The sequence below is a fragment of the Frankliniella occidentalis genome, unplaced genomic scaffold (genome assembly GCF_000697945.3).
Source record: "Frankliniella occidentalis isolate FOCC.00 unplaced genomic scaffold, Focc_3.1 Scaffold156, whole genome shotgun sequence".
Lineage (NCBI taxonomy): Eukaryota > Metazoa > Arthropoda > Insecta > Thysanoptera > Thripidae > Frankliniella > Frankliniella occidentalis.
In genome coordinates, this window is record NW_026267282.1 from 299,361 (window position 1) to 318,031 (window position 18,671).

Sequence of the window (18,671 nt, forward strand, 5' to 3'; positions counted from 1 at the left end):
ATTGGATGGTGAAGATGACCTGGTCAGGTAAATCTGTGCAATCTGGCATTTAGTGTATCTAGATTCAAGGGTGCCAAACAATTTTAGCAGACCAAGGGATAACAACCCTGTTTACAAAAAACAAAAAAAAGATAAATTATATGTATTGCCTGACCTCCTGTTTCATGTGTCATATTGTAAGAATAGTACTTCTTTCCATTAATAATTTTCTCCCTTGCCCGCGTACTACTGTTTTTTTAAGATTTTGTAGTATCAAAAGTTTGTAGTTTGACAAAACTCAATGTATTTGAGCACCGATAGACTTTTGACTGTTAGAGATCAGCATTGTGAATGATATCCAGATAGTTTGACCAACAGAAGCAGGTCATTAGTGTCTTATTTCTGCTGCTTGAACATTTGGATTAAGTAAATATGTATAGTTTTCACAGTTGCTGTGATTGACAGACTTTAGATATTATAATTTACTTCGTAAGTATTTATATTTTATATTTTATGTAATTACAGTATGATGTGAGATTTTTATTTTGATATGAGGCAGAGAATGTGATATCTCATCTCTAGGGACAGTCAATTATAAGTGTGAAGCTAAGGCTACACTCTAAAAAATAAACAAGGATTTCGAGTACTTAAAAATGAACATGTGTTGTTTCCAATGACATAACTTCAAAATCTCTGTAATGTGCTTTTAAGAAAGACAAAAGCTGGACGATGAAGAATAAAAAAGACTAACTATGAAAAGTCTTCAAACTGTGTTTCCCTCCCTCACTTATATGCTACCTTCATTCAATTAAATCAGTAGCCAAACAATCAAGGTTGCCCAATTCTGTGACTTTTCAATAAAGTTATTAGACAACTTTTTGGACATATAAAATTTGAAAATGGGGCTTAAAACTCTAAAACAACAATGACATACAAAACTTAGTCATTTTCCTTAACTTCCCTGATCCAGGTTGCATGGCCACCCAGTTGAAACACAAAGAAAGCGTGGAGAATTTCTTGACACATATTTCAGCTTCAGAACTACTTTCTTAAACATATCTACATATAAAATAACAAATAAGATAAACAATAAAAGCAATTAAAATTTGACCTGAATGTTGCTACTGTGGTTGTGGAGCAGTGTTTTCCTGAATTGTCTCAGGTGTAGCCTGTAATTGTCTAGAGGAATGTTTCACACCTGCTCGCCTTGAACGAGATTTGCTTGCCAACACATCTCTCACCAGTGAATGCACTTCCATAGGCGGGACTCCCATTGTTATCAATTCAATGATAATTCTAATAAAGTAAAACAGACAAATTTATTACAAATTTGTTCATTCAAAGAGAGTAATTGCATCCCATAGAGGGTTGTGCTTACTTCATAGTGTTGCCTGGCGCCTTGATACCAGCCAAATCTGCCAATGTCTTTAATGCATCAATATCTGCTGGGTCAGCTAGTGAAAAAAGTACTGGAGCATTTCCATCCTCGGAGCGCGAAGTTGCCATTTCGGTACCTATAACTAGAAAAGAAAAAACAGGATATTAAGCGGATAACACCAACAATAACAACAGTGACAGTGACAGGTTAGACATCCACTTAAAAATTTACCTGCACACGATAGGAATCAGCCGATTAAGAGACTCCACCAGATAAAAGATCGTTGTTATTTCCTAGTTGAATGATAATTCGCGAGGACGAATTCAAGAATAGCTCAATAAAACTTCACAACACCCAACCACTTTGAATATTACCTCCAAAATACCTCCTGTTCACACACTGCCTTGCAGTACATGGCAGACAAACACTCTGTTCGGTTGCAGTTGTGACACCCTGCAAGCACTAAATGTTGAGTTGTCACACCTGCATCATTTGCTGCTTGTCGTAAGAAAAATTTAGCTGTCTGTTTTCTGCTCTCTGGCTCTCTCTCGACACGGCCGCTCTCCTCACTGTTTATGGTTTATGTATATATGTCCACCTCATCTGAAACGAGATAGCCCTTGAGGACCAGGTAACTATACTGTAAGTTTAATTCTAGAACTATTCAGTTTTATTTTTCTCGCTAACGCGTGAGGGCAACATCTGAACAGTTAGCATGTAACCTTTATGTCCTGTGTGGTGTACACAATATAATTTTTGTTCTATTTAATCGTTGTTCTCTTGGTTTTGATCAAAAAAGTATATTAAAAAGTTTCTTTAAGTATGTTGATATTATTTTTATTTTTTTCAAAAGTATTTGGTCTTTTCAACACTCTCCTAAAGCATTTGTCTCAGCTGTACTCAGTTCTCTTTCCTCAGTTGCTAAACTTGACATTTATTATAGTTTTATTGTGCATGTCATTGAGAACCATAACTATCAGTAATCTTATCGTTTCTATTATGTTCTTATTGCCGCAGTAACATGTCAGATGCAGAGCAACAAACAGATGAACAAGAAGTTCTTATGTCAATTTACGATGGAGATCCATCTTTCAAGCAATTGTCACCTACAGTCTATCAGTACAAAGTAAGGTTATTAATATTATCAATTGCTCTTAATAATCTATGTTGGTTCAATATGGAATGTATCACGAATCATAATGTGTTCCCAACAGTACGGCGAAGATGGCGCTTCAAGATCATTTGTCATAGAAATTTCGTGGGGTCCAACATATCCTACTGAGAAACCAGCCATTAACATGGAAACATTTTACAATAGAAATTTGTAAGCTGTCCATTTTCTCAAACTAACATAATGTTGTTAAAATTATTGTCTGCTGTCATTTGTTGTTGCTCATTCTAACTCTTGTGTTCAGACTTCCACCTGTGAAAGAAGCAATAGTTAAACACACAGAATCAGAAGCTGAAGAATATTTAGGAATGCCTATGACTTTTACAATCTTTGAATCTATCAAAGAAAAGTTGGACGATCTTTTGAAGGAACAGCCCGAATCATTGCAGTCAGTTACTGCATCAATGGAAAGGGTTCAACTTGGAGCATGCAGCCTAGTAAGTTGTCACTTTGTCAACCACATAACCCATTGATTTTTTTAATTTTTAGAGTTTTGAATTAGCGTCAGTCTTTATTTAAAATATCTGTGAATTTCTGTAGGAGACAGAAAAGAAAGAAAAGAAAGAGCAGCTGACCAAGGCCCAAAAACGAAGACAGTGGGATAGGGCAACAGATTCTAAAGGACAAAAAGCAAGAGGTTGGGACTGGGTTGATGTTGTAAAACACTTATCTCAGACACCAAGGCCAGAGACTGGAGGGACCTAAGTAATTTACATTTGAAGGTACTTTATCATCTGCTTTTAGGTCTTGCAATTTTTAAAATCATTGTTTTATTTAATATCACTATTTTTCTTGTGTTTCAGATATTTTCCCCTATTTCTACTATCCATTCCCTGCAGGACAGGCTATTTTATGAAATTACAGTGGTGTGGTGTTCTGGTAATATACAAATTTTAAAGTTTCTATTTGCTGTATTTTTTGTAAAAAAAAGAGGAAAAAACAACAAAAAATGCAAACAATACAAAAAAAAAAAGTAAAAGCGAATTTTCTACATCATTTTTTTTTCCTTTAAGATGGTTTAACAATTTTGTGTGAAGAACTGAGGCTTTGACTTTGCAGTCTCTGTTAGTGAGGCACTCACAATTTATTATACAAACATCATCATTAGGTAGGCTGTCGCTGTGATCCATGTAGGCCTATTTTCTTCTCTGGAGTGGGCCAAATGAATCGCCATTCATTGCAGTCTAAATGATGCCCACTTGTTGCCCATCCTGTGGAGGGAGACATTAGAACTAATATGCTGGACCTATTTTATTAGTTTTCAGTTTTCAGATATTTACTGACCTGCTTCTTGAAGTAAATTTAGAAACTGTTCTGATTCTGTAGCATCAATTTGAATAGAAGCCATAATAGCATTGATGAATGATATTTGTGGAATAGAATGTTCAAGTCCAGACGACTCGCTGTGCAAGAAATCAGATGGAGTAGAACTACATGAAGATTTCAAGGCTTCTTCTAGTCTTTGGAGCAGAGGACCCTCTTTGGGAGACAAGGGTTTGGTTACCTGGAAAGAAAAAAAAATCGTTTCTATGGAACTTGCTTAAATTTCTAAAAGATTATGACTGTTTGCAATGCATACCAATTTTGCTCCATCTTTGGTCATACAGGTAGCAATTCCTAGGATTACAGAGTGAAAATATGATTTCACTATTTCCCTAGAATTAGCATGAATTCCTTCTTGAAGTAGAATGTAAATCTTTTTGTCTCTTCTAGAAGGAACTAACATGTAACCACATCCCTGGTGTAAGTGATGGAGAACTTTCAGTTGATCAGCTGTCAGAGCAGCAGAGCGAATAAATGTTGCTACAGATTCTCCAATTACTATATCATGACCACAGATACTCTTTGCTATATTGAAAGGAAATATATTACTGTACACCAGTTACTTGAAAAATCATGACATAAGGCAAAGCAGAGCAGTGTTAGTACCAGACAGTCCTTTCCCAAGAATGACAGCTTCTTTCTGATTTACAGTATCTGGATCTAGAACTACACCCGTCTCCAGGTAGGTATGAATCACAATATTGAGTCGGGCAGTGTTGAGGGTTGATATTGTCAAGGCTTTCACAGCTCTATAATTTGCATATATATGCATGGATGTGAAAATGGCAAACATAAGCCATACGTGCCTGGAATTAAAATGTGAAACATGAAAACACTACCATGAGAGCAGTGCAAAGGAAAACAGGAAAACATGTACTGCTCTCATTACTGAAACTCTCCCATGCAGGTCAAGAGTATTATTCCAGCCACAGATGCCAAGAGATTTACACAGGTTTCCTGACTTCCATCCTTTGCAGAAACATCTGCCATGTTGTCTCGAATAGCCTGGTCATTTATGAAAAAAAATAAATGATTCTGTATTTTTAGGAAATGCATTTAAATGTGGACGTGTAAAAGAATTACCTGGTGTTGAGTAAGAGCAGCTCTTGTCGCTCCACCTGCGACTCCAACAATACTCTTTAGGATTGTAGCCGCACACAATAAAGCAGTGGAGTAGCCCATGAAATAGGGCAGTAACAATTCTAAAAACATTGCAAAGTCATTTAAGATGTCAGCACATAAGCGCCACTTCTTGCAGTTTGCATCTAAACTTGTGCCTTTCCACCATGCAAACACAATCCTCCCAACATTTCCAGCCCCATCCTTTAGAATCCATGTGACAGCAGCTGCGAGTGGTGTTGCTGCCTGGTCACCAACACCAACTCCTTTCATAATAGCCTGAGTAGTAAGTGTACCGTTCAAGGAACTGCATAATGCCTGGTAGAGAAATGAAATTGATGCATATGCCAAGATTCTAAAGCAAATTATAAAAAAAATAATGGGGAAATGTAATATAAATGGACAAACCTGAATAGTATCCCAAAGCTGGTACGAAAAGTAATCTTTGCTCACACTTTCAGGATATCCTTGTGGCAGAAATACTACGCGGAATATATTTTTAAAACTGCCAAGAACCAAGCTCGCAATACTCTGAGAATATATGGAGTTGAGTGGGACAATTACTCTTTGATCTAAAGCGGGAATAAAAATCTACTATAAATATCAAACAAAAGATTATTGTTTTAAAAAACATTAATTCCATCTGTTTGCTTTCCGGACCAACCTGGAGGTTTAATGTAAACAACCTCTTGTCCCTGTGTACCATAATGTTCACGAAATATAATTTGGTGCGGCATTATGACAGACGTGGAGAAAATAATTAAAATTGCTGGTCATTTATTTATCATAAACAACAGAACGATATATTGTTCGAAAAAAAAGGACATAGAATGAGAAAACACAACAAAGTGACGTTTCACAAGCAGCCGAACAGCCGGCTGTGTACGGTGCCAATAGCCACCTAAACGTTATTCAGAGTAGGGAATGTTTTCTTTTTGAGAGCGGGAAGCAGTTTAAAAGTAAGGTTATGAAATAGTGAGTAAAATTGTTTGGCTTGATGATAAGAAGTAGATTGAAGTGAGAAACTACATTAATAGCTAAATGTTAGTGATCTTAAAGAAGAAATTCATCAAGACTGAGCGATGAAACGTTCAAAAACTACGGTACTTCAGTTTGTATCTCAATAATTCTACAGAGTACTCTATGCTAGCTGTTCACTCACCTCTCTTGATGTCCTACAGGCCAAACCCAGTCCGAATCAAAGAAGTATAGCTTCATTCTTTACCACTCCATCCACCATTTCTAAGGAGAAAGCTGCAAGGGATAATTTTAAAAATGACTCTACCCCTACCAGTTCAAGAAATGTTCGTTCTCCCTCAGATGTACCTTTGACATCCAGGGGGAAATCAAATCTGCATGATGATCATTCAAGCTCATTGTCTAGTACTCCTTCTAAAAAAAGGAAGAGAGAAGACTCGAAAGTGGAAGGGAGTTTAGGTGCTACTGCTGCACCTCCCTCTGCTTCTGAAAAGGGCAGTCCTATTAAAAACAACAAAAAACTTTTACTTGTTAATGGCTTGTCTGTCAGCAAGTCGAAGACTAGAACTCAATCTACCACTCCTCACAAAACAGAATCTATAATTCTACAGGGAAAAAAATCTCACTCTCCTGAAAAAGTTTGCTACAGTCTTAACCATCTTAAATCTCCAAAACAAAGGACTAGTATTCAACCTCAGAAAGACAGTAACAAAGCCCATAAATCAAAAATAGTGTTGTCTCCAATTAAAGCAGAGGAGGATGAGGTTCTTAAAAGCATTTTGGAACATCTATCTCCGCATGAGTCTGATTCAAGAATGTTTGCTCGGCCTAAAAATTCTTTTAGTGTTCACAAGAAAACCCTGTTTCCACCCTTAAAGTCTGCGAGTCCCAAGAAAACACTTCATGAAGATGAAAAGCTTACCTGCAAATTAGAAGCAAAAAAAAGTTGTAAGTCTCCGGGAAAACTGGATACCACAGAAGTAAAGTACCCTGCCCTCCAGTTTGCACCAAAAGATGTTCTCGGTAGTGCTCCTACTTGTAAAACTTCTCCACCAAAGCAATCCGTCAAGAAAACATCACCTAGCAAGGCACTACATTGCCTGTCTCCAGTGAGAAAGTCTCCAAGAAAGCATCCCCCTCCCTTGGCTTTAGTTAAGGTACCATTTATTTGTACAAATTATACAAAGACTTTCTTTTGAATAATTGTTGAAAAAATTTAGAAAATTTTACAACAAAACATGCTTTTTAATACTGTAATTATTTTCTCTTTACAGGAGAAAAAAGAAACTGAAGAGGCAAAAGATTTTCCTTTAAAATCCCCGGAGCAAACCAAGAATGCTGGTAAGGAAAATGAAGTTATGCCCCTCCGAAGATCACCTAGAAAACATCCTTCAACTTGCTATGATGCTAAATCTCCTGTAAAATCCGAGGTACACATTTGCTCATTTTCTCAAATAAATCTTTTGCGTCTATTTTCAGTTAAATTTTATCGGAAGCTATACTGTGTCTTGTCATAAATTAATCTAAGTTGTATATTGTATCTTAGAGTTTAATTTATTTATTTCAGTCTCAAAATAAAACTGATATAGTTGTTGATAATCTTCAAGACCTGCATGCGGTGTTTCATGAAGACTTTGATGACATATTTTCATACATGTCTAATTTGTAAGTCTTGACAGTATATTTTATCATAATTTCCTCTCTGATTGGGATCTTTACATGCCTCTTGTTATATTTCAGAAATGAAGATAGTATAAATTCTTTAGACCTTCATGATGCTAAGTTGTGCGAAGTTATTTCAATTACTATTGTAATTCCTTTCAAGGAAGCTGTCTTAAATGTGAAAAATATTGGAAGCGAGCTAAAAGCCTCTTGTAGGGTCCGAGGTTGCTGGTGAGAACTACAAAATTTATTGTTTCATAAACTTTTTTTTTCTCAACTGTATACCTAAAAAGAATCTTGATATATTTTTTAGGTTGGCATGTCCAGTTTCGGAGGGTGATTCAGTTGGCCTGCAGGCTAAGAAAGTTGATGGAGAATGGTTGCTGAATGATTTGCATGGCTTCTTGGTCTTACATCCAGACACTTTGATATCTGGAACAACTGTTGTTGGTTCATTGTTTTGTGCGCGTCGCTCTGTTCTCAGCAGTCTTTTCAGAGGGATGGACAGTGATTCAGCTGTAATGGTTACTGGAAGCATAATCCATGAACTTTTTCAAATGGTTGGTTGTGCTACCCTTGTGAAATAAACTTTACAGTCCTATCAATTGTCTAATTTTCCTGATAAAAATTTTAAGGTGCTGAAACAAAGAAAGCGTCGTGAGGTTGACATAAGAGAACTTGCAGATCAACTAATTTCTTCCAAGGGTTGTTTACAAATGCTTTATTCTGCGAAAATGAGTGTTGCCCAGATTCAGAAAGAACTTTCAAACTTTGTACCTCGTATTGTTGCTTTTGTTGAAAAATTTATTGAGCCAGTTAAAGAGAAGGGTGGGAAAACCAGGTTTGTCTTAATCTGATCTTCTTAGAGCAGCGTAATTGTGGATTAATTAACTTCCCCTTCCCTTCTAGTTCTTGGCTTGGTGCGCCCTTACCCTCTTCGTCAAAGAATTCTCCTATGAATTCAGGTAGAAAACATGCATCAACAGAATGGAATGGTAAAATTGTTGGAATTCGTGATATTGAAGAAACTTTGTGGGATCCAAAATTGGGAATTAAAGGAATGGTGGATGTCTCTGTTGATGTAAGAGATTCACATGGGAACAAAAAGGTAGAATTATAAGAACATTTTTTTCCTTTTAACTAGTGACTATGGCTATTTATCTGGGGATTTCTCACTCTTTAGATAATGCCGTTGGAATTGAAAACAGGAAGAGCTTCATTTTCTGCAGAACATCGTGGACAAGTTACACTGTACACAATGATGATGTCACGGATGGGAATGGAAGTTGATTCAGGCTTACTTCTCTATCTCCGGTGAGTTGCCTTATCTTTGTACTCAAAATTGTAATAATGAAAATGAAGTACATATTACTTACTCTTCTGAGAAAATGTTCCCTTTTTTTAGAGAAGGACAGATGCAGGAAATATCTGTATCTCATAATGAACGCAAAGATCTCATCCAGCTTCGAAATACATTAGCCCATTACCTTAGACGCAGAATTCCTGTGATAGATGAAAAATCTGGTCATTTTGTCCCCCCTAGCCTTCCGGAACCGATTAGTTTCAAGAGTGCATGTGAGAAGTGTCCTTATGGAGTCCTATGCTCTGTTTATTTGAAGTAAGCAATTTAGTCTGCAGGAAAGCTTCTTTTAATACCTGTGTGCAAAATATTTGTTCTGTTCTTACCCATCTTGATTGAAATTTTTTAACTTTTAGGCGGAATGGACTTTCAGAACTTTCCAAAGACCATCCAATGGTCTCGGTTTCTGCATCTGCGACACAACATCTTACCGAAAATCATGTTGATTTTGTCATGCATTGGGCAGGTTTGCTTCTTTTAGAAAGCACAGATCAGCTGTCCTCATCAAAATTGAGATACATTTGGCGATATTCACCCATAGAGAGGCATGTCCTTGTAAATGCAAATTTACTTTTTAATCTAATCTGTGGTACTTAGTGTTTGAGATTTATTTTCAGGGAGAGGGGTAAACAAGCCATTGTGAATCTTCAGTTAATGAAAGCCAATGAACTTAGTGGAGGAAAGTTTGTTCACACATTTACCAGAAAGCTCTCATCATTCACTGAAGTCTTAGCAAATGACTTAAGAGAGGCTGGTTTATCTACTGGTGATTATATATTAATCAGCACTGACACACGTTTGGCAATTGAGCGGGGTAATATTGTTGGCATAGATGAATCCAGTGTGACAGTTGTGTCCAATAGGTAAAGTTAATTGTATTAAAAGAAATTAAGCTTTTCTGAGTAATCAACATTTCCTATATCTTAACAAACTTTTTCCACTAGAAATTTGTGTGATCGCTACTCCCATGAAACATTTCACCTCGATTCTAGTGAATCTGACACTGTTTTGGTATTCAACCTAACGAATTTAGGTTGCTTGTTGGATAACAATGAGCCTGCTGCAAGACTAAGAGAAATTATAGTAGATAGGTAGGAGGAAATTTTATTTTTGTGTTTAGGTCTTTCCTTTTGCAATTGCTATTCACCCCTTGTAGCACCAAACATTCAGACAACGTTCTGAGAACGTTCCTTTGGTTCTCTGAAGGTTCTAAGAACGATATGTGCTACAAGGGACGGTTACTGTGTTTGTCACACAAGTGTCACAGAGTGTATTCAATTTGCTTACATTTGAACACACTTCTTGACACTTGAGTGACATAATCATTTACCTCCAATGGCAAACACACCAATTGTGAGGTCACCTTAACACTTCTTGCATATTTGTAAAGATTGCTTCCTTTTTGTAGCTAATGTGTAAAATATTGTTTTTTTAGGACCATTCCAACATTCACTACCAGAGTTGAAAAAAACATTATTCAAGACTGTTTGTCAATTTTCAGTAAACTAAACAAAAATCAGCGGAATGCATTGGTGAAAACTTTGAGAGCTGACAGCCATCTTCTCATCAAAGGGCTACCCGGAACTGGTAAATTATTTTGCTATTATTTAATGTGCCTCTTGTATTTTACCTGGCAATTTGCGGCTACCGTTCGTCCATATCAAGAAATTTGAGAAAAGCAGGTAGAGTTGATAATAACGCGTGAATTCGAAAACCCCGCGCCAGTCGAGCCAGTCCCAGCAGTAGTCATGTGGTGATGCATAGTTCTGGTTTTGTGTATCGTTTTTGTCGTGTTATTTTTTTTAATTTAGAAAAGAAGAACTAGTTAAGAAAGGTTTCCCTTCTGATCTGTATATTTTGGCAAGTTTCTTGTGCGCGCATCGCACTAAAGTAGTTTGCAAGTTTTCAAATGTTGGCTACATCGAGGGGCGGTGGCGGTGTCCGACTTTCAATTGTTTCCGAAATCGATCTAGTATTTTATAAACATCATCGTTTTTAGGGTAATTTCTTGTTATAATGGCCGAATTGTTACTTGACCCTGATATTCGTGTGTGGGTCTTTTTGCCTATCGTTGTTATTACCTTCCTTGTTGGTATAGTTCGACATTATGTCTCAATATTGCTGGCTACTCAAAAGCGAGCTGAATTGCAGCAACTTCAAGATTCGCAGGTTAGTTTACCTTTTCGGCATTTTGGTCTTTTTCTTCCCAAATATATTTGTTATAAATATATCAATTGAATTTAATTGTACTGATTTTGACCTACCTATTGTGTCTTGTTAAAATTTTCATATTTTATACATTTTTACACAATTTTTAAGTATGTTGTACCACAATGATTTTATTGGCACAATTGATAAATTTAATAAGCTTCCCTTGCTTTTTCAAGTATTTCTTTTTATAAAGATTTTGTTCTGTATCCATTAAAAAATTTTCAATACATTGCAGGTAATGATACGGGCCCGTTTGCTGCGCGAGAATGGACATTACCTACCTCGGTCATCATTTATTATGCGACGTCATTTTTTCAACAATGAAGAAACGGGCTACTTCAAAACACAGAAGAGAGCAGCTGTCTCCCAAAATCCTATGACTGACCCAAGCATGATGACTGAAATGTTAAAAGGAAACATTACAACTGTTTTACCCATGATTATAATAGGAGGCTGGATTAACTGGACTTTCTCAGGCTTTGTCACCACTAAAGTTCCCTTTCCTTTAACTCTAAGATTTAAACCCATGCTTCAAAGGGGTATTGAACTTGTTTCTCTAGATGCAGCTTGGGTCTCCTCTGCGAGTTGGTACTTCTTGAATGTGTTTGGTCTTAGAAGTATCTACACTTTAGTGCTTGGCGAAAATAATGCTGCTGATCAATCACAACATCTGCAAGATCAAATGTCTGGTGCTGCAATGGCCATGCCACCAGACCCAAAAGTGGCATTTAAAGCCGAATGGGAGGCACTTGAAATCTGTGAGCATAGATGGGCATTAGAAAATATTGAAGGTGTACTAGTAGGCAATCCAAGTCCTGCTATTGAACAGGCTAGTTGATAATAGGGTGTCATTATGTACATATGCTGCATTGACTCATTCCATTCTGCATTTGAGTCTCTAGGAGAATTTGTGCATTTCATGCACCCTGTTATGCATTAAATTATTTTATTGTTTTTGGAGGAATTTTGTATGCCTAAGGCTTCCATTGTGAGTTGTGCCTTATGTATTATCATATAAGAATTCCTTTAGTGTGCAATTGTGTCTAAGTTCTGCTGAAGCAGATATGGTTGATTTGTGTGTTCCTACTGATTTTCCAATGTGAAAGCTTTATTGTAATACTGTGTTGACTTGTCCTTCTTTATCTGATGAATGGGTGTGATTTGTTGTGTAGTTTCTGTACACTCTGTCTTCTTGTTACCATTGGAACCATAAAGCATAATAAATATATTAATGATTGAAAATATGTCCATTTAATAAAATAATGTTTTTTAAAAAATGACCATCGTACACTACAGTGCAAAATCCTACATAGGTAACAACTGTTCTCACTGATCCAGTAATAAATACTAAAAGTGGAGGGTAAAATGTTTTCTACCCATGAAGTATTCTGAAGTATCTTTCTCTATACATTCTTTGAAAAACCCTTCATGACATATTATGTATATTGTTAATCTTTGCTACTAGGATAAACTGTGCTACAAAATTACTTGTTCCCTATTATTGATTTAAGCTCTGGGGAACTGAAGCCACCCCGTCATTTGTTTGCAGTAAACTAATCGTCCGAATGAGAACTGAAGCCAGCTCCAAACTAATTTTAGCCAATCAGATTACCCAAAGCAAATGATGGGGCGGCTTCTGCTTCATCGGCTAGACCAAGACTGAATCGATCATGACTCCATTAATCTCTGACCATAGATTTCTTCTAACAGGTAAGACAGCGACAATGGTGGCCTTGGTACAACTTTTAGTTCGTGCAGGCCTTTCTGTCCTAGTCACAAGCCATACTCACTCTGCAGTTGACAATCTCTTGCTACGTCTGAAAAAGGAAGGCCTTAAGTTTTTACGTCTGGGAGCGGACGAACGTATACACCCTCAGCTCCACCCCTTTTCAGAAAATTATTTAACTAAAGAATGCAGAACACCTGAAGAACTGGACCAAGTGTTCACTAGTCAGGTATTTATTATTTAAGTGTAATAATTTTCTGCTGTCTTATAATCTATATTACTCTATCACACTCTGATACTTTATCACATCTTTACAACCTCAGCAAATTGTTGGTGTCACCTGTCTAGGAGCAGGGCATGCTAGTCTTGCGCAAAGAAGAATTTTTGATGTTTGCCTAGTTGATGAAAGCACGCAAGTTCTTCAACCCTCTATTCTCCGACCATTATTTAGTGCTCGTCGGTTTGTGCTAGTCGGAGATCCAGAACAACTTCCTCCTGTGGTGAAGAGTCATCAAGCGCAGTAATGTCCTATCCTATCTGTACTGTTTTATTAAAATACATGAATGTATATTATCGATCTTATAACTTTATGTTCTTTGTTCGAATCTAGAAAACTAGGCATGTCAGAAAGTTTGTTTGCTCGCTTGGATTCTGAAGCATCAACTGTCTCTTTGACATTAAACTACCGAATGAACCAAGTCATCACAGATTTAGCAAATGGGCTCACTTATGAAGGCAAACTCTTATGTGGCAACGAAATGATAGCAAATGCAACATTACAAGTGACTTCACCAATGGTTTGTTTAATTCCTTTTTCCATGGGTAGGTGCATTCTATTGTAATTGAAGAATAATTATCAAAATCATTTTCAATTCCAGTCTTATAAGAAACTTTGGCTGTCATATTCATTATCGACTGACATTAATAAGTCAGTGGTGTTTGTGAACACCAGTACAGCGCAAGGCAACCTCAAGGATATAAATGGAGCTAAGACTGATGGAGAATCTTCATGCTGCAATCATTTTGAGCAGGTTCTAGTTCTGGAGCTATTAAATACCTTTGTTGATGTTAGTAGTCAATTTTTTAAGAAATTGTGATGTGTTGGGTTTTATTTTTCTTGTCATACTGTGCACTAATACTATTTTTCTTTCATTCAGAGTGGTGTAGATGTGGAAAATATTGGTGTTATGGCTCCTTACCGTGCTCAAGTTTCTATGTTGACTCAAGCTATCAAGTCAAACCCAAAACTTGCTGCTATTGAAGTTAACACTGTTGACCAATTTCAAGGGCGGGACAAGGAAGCAATTGTATATTCTTGCACCAGGTCTGATGGAGCATCTCATCAAAAACCTAAGGTATGTAATTTCTTCTTTGGCATTGGTAGAGTATACCGCAGTATATATTTTTTGTGATACAGTAATTGTTATTCTATCTACCTTTAACAGGACAGAGAAATCCTAAATGACAAGAGACGCCTTACCGTTGCTATAACAAGAGCCAAGCATAAATTAGTTTTAATTGGACATTGTGATACTCTAAAATTATATACTCCTTTCCAGAAACTTATATCCTGCATACCAAGCAGCAATCTTGTTCCTGTTGATTCCTAAATTTCAGAATTAAGTTCCTATTTTACTTTTTGGTACTATTTTAGCTAAGGACTCTTAGGTTATTTTTATAAATAATATGGTTGAAGTATGTCAAATGCTGATGCTGTTTTGAAAAATTCATTTATTTTATTCACATGATACATATAATTTTATCAACACACAACGTGAAGGTCTTCATCAAAATCGTTTTCCAACATCTATCACTCCCACGCGTTCCATCCACATATATCTCTGAATGTCATAACATCATAGATAACAATATTGAATATGGTCAACTAATCTATTCAACTTAAAATTTTTGGTACCTGACTACCTGAAAAGAATTTTCATGATCTTTGGAATAGATGAAAACATTTTTTTCCCGTCCATGGTCTTACAAAGTTACTTTGCAATCTGTACTATTTGAGCTCTTTGAAAAAGTTACTTTTAAGACGTGTAGTAGTAAATTGGTGCCTCATAAATTATCAAACATCCAGCTCTCCATTTGAAAATAAGACGATATACTCCAGATGTGATATCTCTCAGTCATATATAGGCCGCATGAGATAATCATTGAATGAAAGGGTAACAGCGCTGGTCTATTCACTTTTATGAACAATCCTAGGTAAATGGCAGTGAGTGATTTTGATTTACAGGTACAAATGAAATAGGAAATTGAACACTTGTTTGAAATTACTAATTATACACAACAGTTTTAACTACTCAAGAGTATCTCATCCCAACTCGTATCACGTTATGCTTGTAATGGCAGTGAAATAATATTATACACATATTTCCACAATAGATGCCAAAATTTAAATTATCTACTGTTATTATCTACTGTTAAGATAGGAAGGAAATTTTTGACAAAAGTTTCATATTGAATTGTAGCTACTTTTGGATAAAACTGACCATACCACTACCAGAAATTCCACTTCCTGTAACAAATATCAGTTTTTCTCAATTTTCTTCATGCCTGGTTTGGCCTAAAATGAATCAGAAAAATTTATCCCACGGTATGGTTGTACCACGGTTCGTAGTCATAGATTTTTAAGTAAGGAATTGAGTTAAAAAGTTTTTTTCTCAACAGTAATTGATCCTCCTCTGTCATCAGTCTAACTACCTCAAATTGGAAAGTTTTATGAGCCTGTATTTTTTTCTAATATGGATACATTTCATATAATGGAACTAATAATAAGATTCAATTTTATAAATTTTATATCAATGTTGAATTAACTTTTGTACCAAACTGCTTACTCCGTTTGGTACATCCCACCTTCAAGATTTCCCTTTGATAGATACCTAGGTATAAAAATCACAGGAAACAAATTGCTGACTTGTTCCAGTGTATAAACAACAGTAAGGCAAATATTTAATATAAATGTTTTATAAAACTCCTATTCTAACCAGCAACAAGTTTTCTAAATTATTTTAAGTTTGTGCTGATGATCACAACATATAATTTAAATAATCTCATAAAATCCAGAATTGGAAGCCTATCATAATATCGACATTTTCTTGTCATACCTATTAGGGTAGTTGACATCTGAGACAAAATTTCACAGGAACAAATTGAAAGATTATAAACAGAGCAAGATTCTCTAAGAATATGATTAAAAACTTAAACATTGGAAATATTTTGATTCAAAATTAAATTGTAACTTTATACAAGCACTAACAACTTTGACCCTGGTAGCACAGATCATTCTGAGAACATTCTAGGAATGTTGTAAGATTGCTCAGTGCTACAAGGGTAGGCATCTTATTGAAGTATTTAAAAACTTTCTGTAAAGTTCCACAAACAACTTGAAAATCTTGTTTATCATTGTAACATTTACTCATGACCGTCATCAAATTTGAAAATGTATCATGCCTCAATTTTAACAAAAGACTTCCATTGATTATCACTAGATTATAGTATGACCCTGTATATTTGTTTCACTTTTACTATATACATTAAATTTTTGGTCGATTAACAGCACCAGTGTTGAATGCTGTGCGTTATTAATTTAAAATCCTAGAGCTGTAAAATTGTGAAGACAGTCGGCACAACCTCAAATGCATGTTTTTTTCCCATTCTTGCTAATATGCTGTCTGATGGTAAGTGTCTATTTCTATGGATTCTACGGATACCTGCGTCTGTGTCTCCACACCCATTCACACCCCTGCCTCTTTGATCACATTTTAATTTCAAAATATGTAAAATAAATCACTCAAGTTGATGTGAGAGCAATATTTCATAAAGGGTGCATGAATTAACAAGTGCAATCAAATTCCTCAAGTACTTTGTTTAAAAAATAACTTGGTAGAAGATGGTTGGAGGCAGATGTGCTATGCCTACACCAGGCAGAAGCCTTGGAGGCGGGTGGTGCCACAGCCGCGGTCGGGGGAGCCGCTCACACAGTGGTGACGCGGTCTACCTCGACGTATCGCGTAGAATCCTGCGAATGTCAGCAAATCACTTCTTTTGAGTCGAGCGACGGCGCCTCCTGGAGGTGGCGCTGAAGCGAGTCTCGTCGGCCCCGGCCACGCCGCCGCCGTCCCGCGCGCGCCACCACCACGCAGCAGGCCGTCGTCGCCGCCGCCATGAAGGCTGTGCCTGCAACAGAGCGGGGGATGAAATCTGTCGGGCCGAAACCACATGTACTGCGCACGATCCCTTGGAGCTGCCTCTTTCAGACTCTCACCGACGAGTAGGTGCAGTACGGGTAGCTGCAGCACGACCCAGCAGTGGGTGGCGGCCTCGTCGTAGCCGGACGGGCAGTGCGAGGTGCCGTCGCACCACAGTGAGGCGTTGATGCACGCGTCTAGCTCCGGGCAGCGGTGGTGGCACAGCTCCAGGGCCTCCAGCGACACGCCCACCGAGGGTGGCTCCAGCGGCCTGTACAGACGACCGCCACCGTCATAACCACGCCCCCCTCCCTTCCGCCAAGGGATGCTCACAGAGCATGACAGCAGGGCTCACCTGCGCGACAACTCCAGCCAGCTGACGGAGTACGAGCCGGGCTCCTTGCCGCTGAACTCGATGACTACGCTGCGGGATGCGTCGTCCGACCCGGGAAACGGAGGTTCTCCTGACACAACCCAGCCCTCCGACACGACCTGAGCGTACCAACCAAGAAATCACGTCACTGGACTGGACAAATTTTGAATAGTACGGCCCAAACTTTTGCTCTACGGATCTCTCATTGAAAATATACATTGATTCCAAATAGAACTATGGGTGTCCTGGGTGTGCACACACGTGTGCTACGGACAGCACGCACCTCGACCTGCTGCGAGCCGTAGCCCCAGCGGGGCTCTGGGCACACGACGACGTGGCTGCTCTTGCCGGCGTGCAGCCCGACGCGGTTCGTGGTGGCGCAGGACGTGGTGTCGTTGGGGTGCATGACCACGCCGCGCACCGTCACGTAGAGGTAGCGGCCGGCGGCCGGCTCGACGAGCCAGGGCAGCCCGTCGCAGGCGGTGGGCGTCGGGATGGCGTTGCCCGGCCCCACCTGGATGCTGCCCGACGGCCCCGCCAGCCGCCGCGGCCGCGGGCACGGCTCCTGCCGCACCGACATCCACGCCCCCATCATGTTGATCTTGCGGAAGTCGTCGGCCGCGTCCATGTTGAGCGCCGTGAAGTGGATCTCCACCACGGGGGAGGTCGAGATGAACGTGTACGGCATCATCTCGCCTGGCGACAGAGGCGGGCGTTTGTTAGGTCAACTGGTCGGGATGCAGCCCACAGACAGACATTCAATGAGCGAACGTTCCCCTTTTTATCCCCCAAATGAGTGACCCATGCCGGGTGCAAAGCTACTGCGGCTTACGCTGCAAGCCACTGCTAGCGCCTGCAACCCTGTGGGTAGGCCGGCCCGCAAAGCACCTATGTGGAGCGGGCGGCCCGCACAGGCCGCCTCCAGGGGCCCATGCCCCCCTGTTTGTAGCTACAGCCGACAGTGCCCGAGTCAGCCTAAACTGAACCGTCTATAGACGAATTCATTACTTCCGGCAATGCTAGAATATCAACCAGAGGTAAACTGCGCTGAGAACTAAAGCGAAAACGAAAGATACCAATGCCTCTCCGAAGCTGTCGCCTTGTCCAAGAAGCGCTCGGAGGGACAGGGGGCCGCGGGCGCGGGGGCCCGATTCATGAAAGAATTGCCTACCCTCCAGGCGTTTTCAGCGAC

At 38.7% G+C, this 18,671-nt stretch overlaps 7 protein-coding genes across 10 annotated transcripts in view; 4 read left to right on the forward strand and 3 right to left on the reverse strand.

Annotated features, from left to right (window-relative positions):
• LOC127750233 (uncharacterized) overlaps positions 1 to 719 on the forward strand; it is a 50,833-nt gene extending 50,114 nt beyond the window's left edge. The window contains exon 5 of the mRNA XM_052271273.1: positions 691 to 719. Coding sequence (XP_052127233.1) covers positions 691 to 719 — 29 coding nt within the window. The remainder of the gene's footprint in view (positions 1 to 690) is intronic.
• LOC113201785 (uncharacterized) lies at positions 455 to 1,866 on the reverse strand. Of its 2 annotated transcripts, none has more exons than XM_026415698.2 (3): positions 1,732 to 1,866; positions 1,358 to 1,499; positions 455 to 1,275 (listed from the first exon to the last, which is right to left on the reverse strand). In XM_026415698.2, the coding sequence occupies exons 2-3, from the start codon at positions 1,483 to 1,485 to the stop codon at positions 1,101 to 1,103; spliced, it is 303 nt and encodes a 100-aa protein (XP_026271483.1). In that variant the 5' UTR covers positions 1,486 to 1,499; positions 1,732 to 1,866; the 3' UTR covers positions 455 to 1,100. The 2 variants fall into 2 exon arrangements, with proteins under 2 accessions (XP_026271483.1, XP_052127205.1); XM_052271245.1 differs by having other exon boundaries at positions 1,589 to 1,757.
• LOC113201784 (RWD domain-containing protein 4) lies at positions 1,849 to 3,431 on the forward strand. 3 transcript variants are annotated; one of them, XM_026415696.2, is made up of 6 exons: positions 1,849 to 1,988; positions 2,375 to 2,483; positions 2,572 to 2,681; positions 2,773 to 2,965; positions 3,069 to 3,250; positions 3,332 to 3,431. In XM_026415696.2, exons 2-5 carry the CDS (start codon positions 2,379 to 2,381, stop codon positions 3,231 to 3,233), a joined length of 573 nt encoding a protein of 190 aa, XP_026271481.1. In that variant the 5' UTR covers positions 1,849 to 1,988; positions 2,375 to 2,378; the 3' UTR covers positions 3,234 to 3,250; positions 3,332 to 3,431. The 3 variants fall into 3 exon arrangements, with proteins under 3 accessions (XP_026271481.1, XP_026271480.1, XP_026271482.1); XM_026415695.2 differs by having other exon boundaries at positions 1,854 to 1,999; XM_026415697.2 differs by lacking the exon at positions 1,849 to 1,988 and adding an exon at positions 2,090 to 2,177.
• Positions 3,432 to 3,509: 78 nt separating this feature from the next.
• LOC113201782 (RUS family member 1) lies at positions 3,510 to 5,849 on the reverse strand. The gene is made up of 8 exons (XM_026415692.2): positions 5,635 to 5,849; positions 5,379 to 5,542; positions 4,935 to 5,288; positions 4,741 to 4,856; positions 4,458 to 4,657; positions 4,108 to 4,376; positions 3,813 to 4,032; positions 3,510 to 3,739 (listed from the first exon to the last, which is right to left on the reverse strand). Exons 1-8 carry the CDS (start codon positions 5,705 to 5,707, stop codon positions 3,633 to 3,635), a joined length of 1,503 nt encoding a protein of 500 aa, XP_026271477.1. The 5' UTR covers positions 5,708 to 5,849; the 3' UTR covers positions 3,510 to 3,632.
• A 55-nt stretch (positions 5,850 to 5,904) lies between these two features.
• On the forward strand, positions 5,905 to 14,612 carry LOC113201781 (DNA replication ATP-dependent helicase/nuclease DNA2). Its single transcript, XM_052271242.1, has 20 exons — positions 5,905 to 6,073; positions 6,152 to 7,105; positions 7,223 to 7,378; positions 7,516 to 7,613; positions 7,689 to 7,841; positions 7,924 to 8,170; positions 8,246 to 8,451; positions 8,520 to 8,718; positions 8,794 to 8,924; positions 9,016 to 9,228; positions 9,327 to 9,519; positions 9,592 to 9,833; positions 9,915 to 10,061; positions 10,406 to 10,557; positions 12,892 to 13,136; positions 13,231 to 13,427; positions 13,518 to 13,704; positions 13,786 to 13,974; positions 14,065 to 14,262; positions 14,353 to 14,612. Exons 1-20 carry the CDS (start codon positions 6,053 to 6,055, stop codon positions 14,515 to 14,517), a joined length of 4,293 nt encoding a protein of 1,430 aa, XP_052127202.1. The 5' UTR covers positions 5,905 to 6,052; the 3' UTR covers positions 14,518 to 14,612.
• LOC113201783 (ER membrane protein complex subunit 3) lies at positions 10,894 to 12,423 on the forward strand. The gene is made up of 2 exons (XM_026415694.2): positions 10,894 to 11,139; positions 11,417 to 12,423. Exons 1-2 carry the CDS (start codon positions 10,987 to 10,989, stop codon positions 12,017 to 12,019), a joined length of 756 nt encoding a protein of 251 aa, XP_026271479.1. The 5' UTR covers positions 10,894 to 10,986; the 3' UTR covers positions 12,020 to 12,423.
• An 8-nt stretch (positions 14,613 to 14,620) lies between the features above and the next one.
• On the reverse strand, positions 14,621 to 18,378 carry LOC113201814 (uncharacterized). The gene is made up of 4 exons (XM_052271244.1): positions 17,763 to 18,378; positions 17,462 to 17,598; positions 17,184 to 17,377; positions 14,621 to 17,095 (listed from the first exon to the last, which is right to left on the reverse strand). The coding sequence occupies exons 1-4, from the start codon at positions 18,168 to 18,170 to the stop codon at positions 16,947 to 16,949; spliced, it is 888 nt and encodes a 295-aa protein (XP_052127204.1). The 5' UTR covers positions 18,171 to 18,378; the 3' UTR covers positions 14,621 to 16,946.
• Between the last annotated feature and the right edge of the window lie 293 nt (positions 18,379 to 18,671).

Excerpts from the sequence above, each read along its gene's own strand:
- LOC113201781 (XM_052271242.1), top strand. The coding sequence starts at position 6,053 with ATGAAACGTTCAAAAACTACG. Across the intron at positions 8,925-9,015 it reads GGCTTACTTCTCTATCTCCG|AGAAGGACAGATGCAGGAAA; the intron begins GTGAGTTGCCTT and ends CCCTTTTTTTAG. Across the intron at positions 9,229-9,326 it reads CTATGCTCTGTTTATTTGAA|GCGGAATGGACTTTCAGAAC; the intron begins GTAAGCAATTTA and ends TTTAACTTTTAG.
- LOC113201785 (XM_026415698.2), bottom strand. The coding sequence starts at position 1,485 with ATGGCAACTTCGCGCTCCGAGGATGGAAATGCTCCAGTACTTTTTTCA. Across the intron at positions 1,276-1,357 it reads GCGCCAGGCAACACTATGAA|AATTATCATTGAATTGATAA; the intron begins GTAAGCACAACC and ends TTACTTTATTAG.
- LOC113201784 (XM_026415696.2), top strand. The coding sequence starts at position 2,379 with ATGTCAGATGCAGAGCAACAAACAGATGAACAAGAAGTTCTTATGTCA. Across the intron at positions 2,484-2,571 it reads CTACAGTCTATCAGTACAAA|TACGGCGAAGATGGCGCTTC; the intron begins GTAAGGTTATTA and ends TGTTCCCAACAG. Across the intron at positions 2,966-3,068 it reads AACTTGGAGCATGCAGCCTA|GAGACAGAAAAGAAAGAAAA; the intron begins GTAAGTTGTCAC and ends GAATTTCTGTAG.
- LOC113201782 (XM_026415692.2), bottom strand. The coding sequence starts at position 5,707 with ATGCCGCACCAAATTATATTTCGTGAACATTATGGTACACAGGGACAA. Across the intron at positions 5,543-5,634 it reads TGTTTACATTAAACCTCCAG|ATCAAAGAGTAATTGTCCCA; the intron begins GTTGGTCCGGAA and ends TTCCCGCTTTAG. Across the intron at positions 4,857-4,934 it reads CTGCTCTTACTCAACACCAG|GCTATTCGAGACAACATGGC; the intron begins GTAATTCTTTTA and ends ATAAATGACCAG.
- LOC113201783 (XM_026415694.2), top strand. The coding sequence starts at position 10,987 with ATGGCCGAATTGTTACTTGACCCTGATATTCGTGTGTGGGTCTTTTTG. Across the intron at positions 11,140-11,416 it reads AGCAACTTCAAGATTCGCAG|GTAATGATACGGGCCCGTTT; the intron begins GTTAGTTTACCT and ends AATACATTGCAG.
- LOC113201814 (XM_052271244.1), bottom strand. The coding sequence starts at position 18,170 with ATGATGCCGTACACGTTCATCTCGACCTCCCCCGTGGTGGAGATCCAC. Across the intron at positions 17,378-17,461 it reads TGGCTGGAGTTGTCGCGCAG|GCCGCTGGAGCCACCCTCGG; the intron begins GTGAGCCCTGCT and ends TCGTCTGTACAG. Across the intron at positions 17,096-17,183 it reads CGTACTGCACCTACTCGTCG|GCACAGCCTTCATGGCGGCG; the intron begins GTGAGAGTCTGA and ends GCTCTGTTGCAG.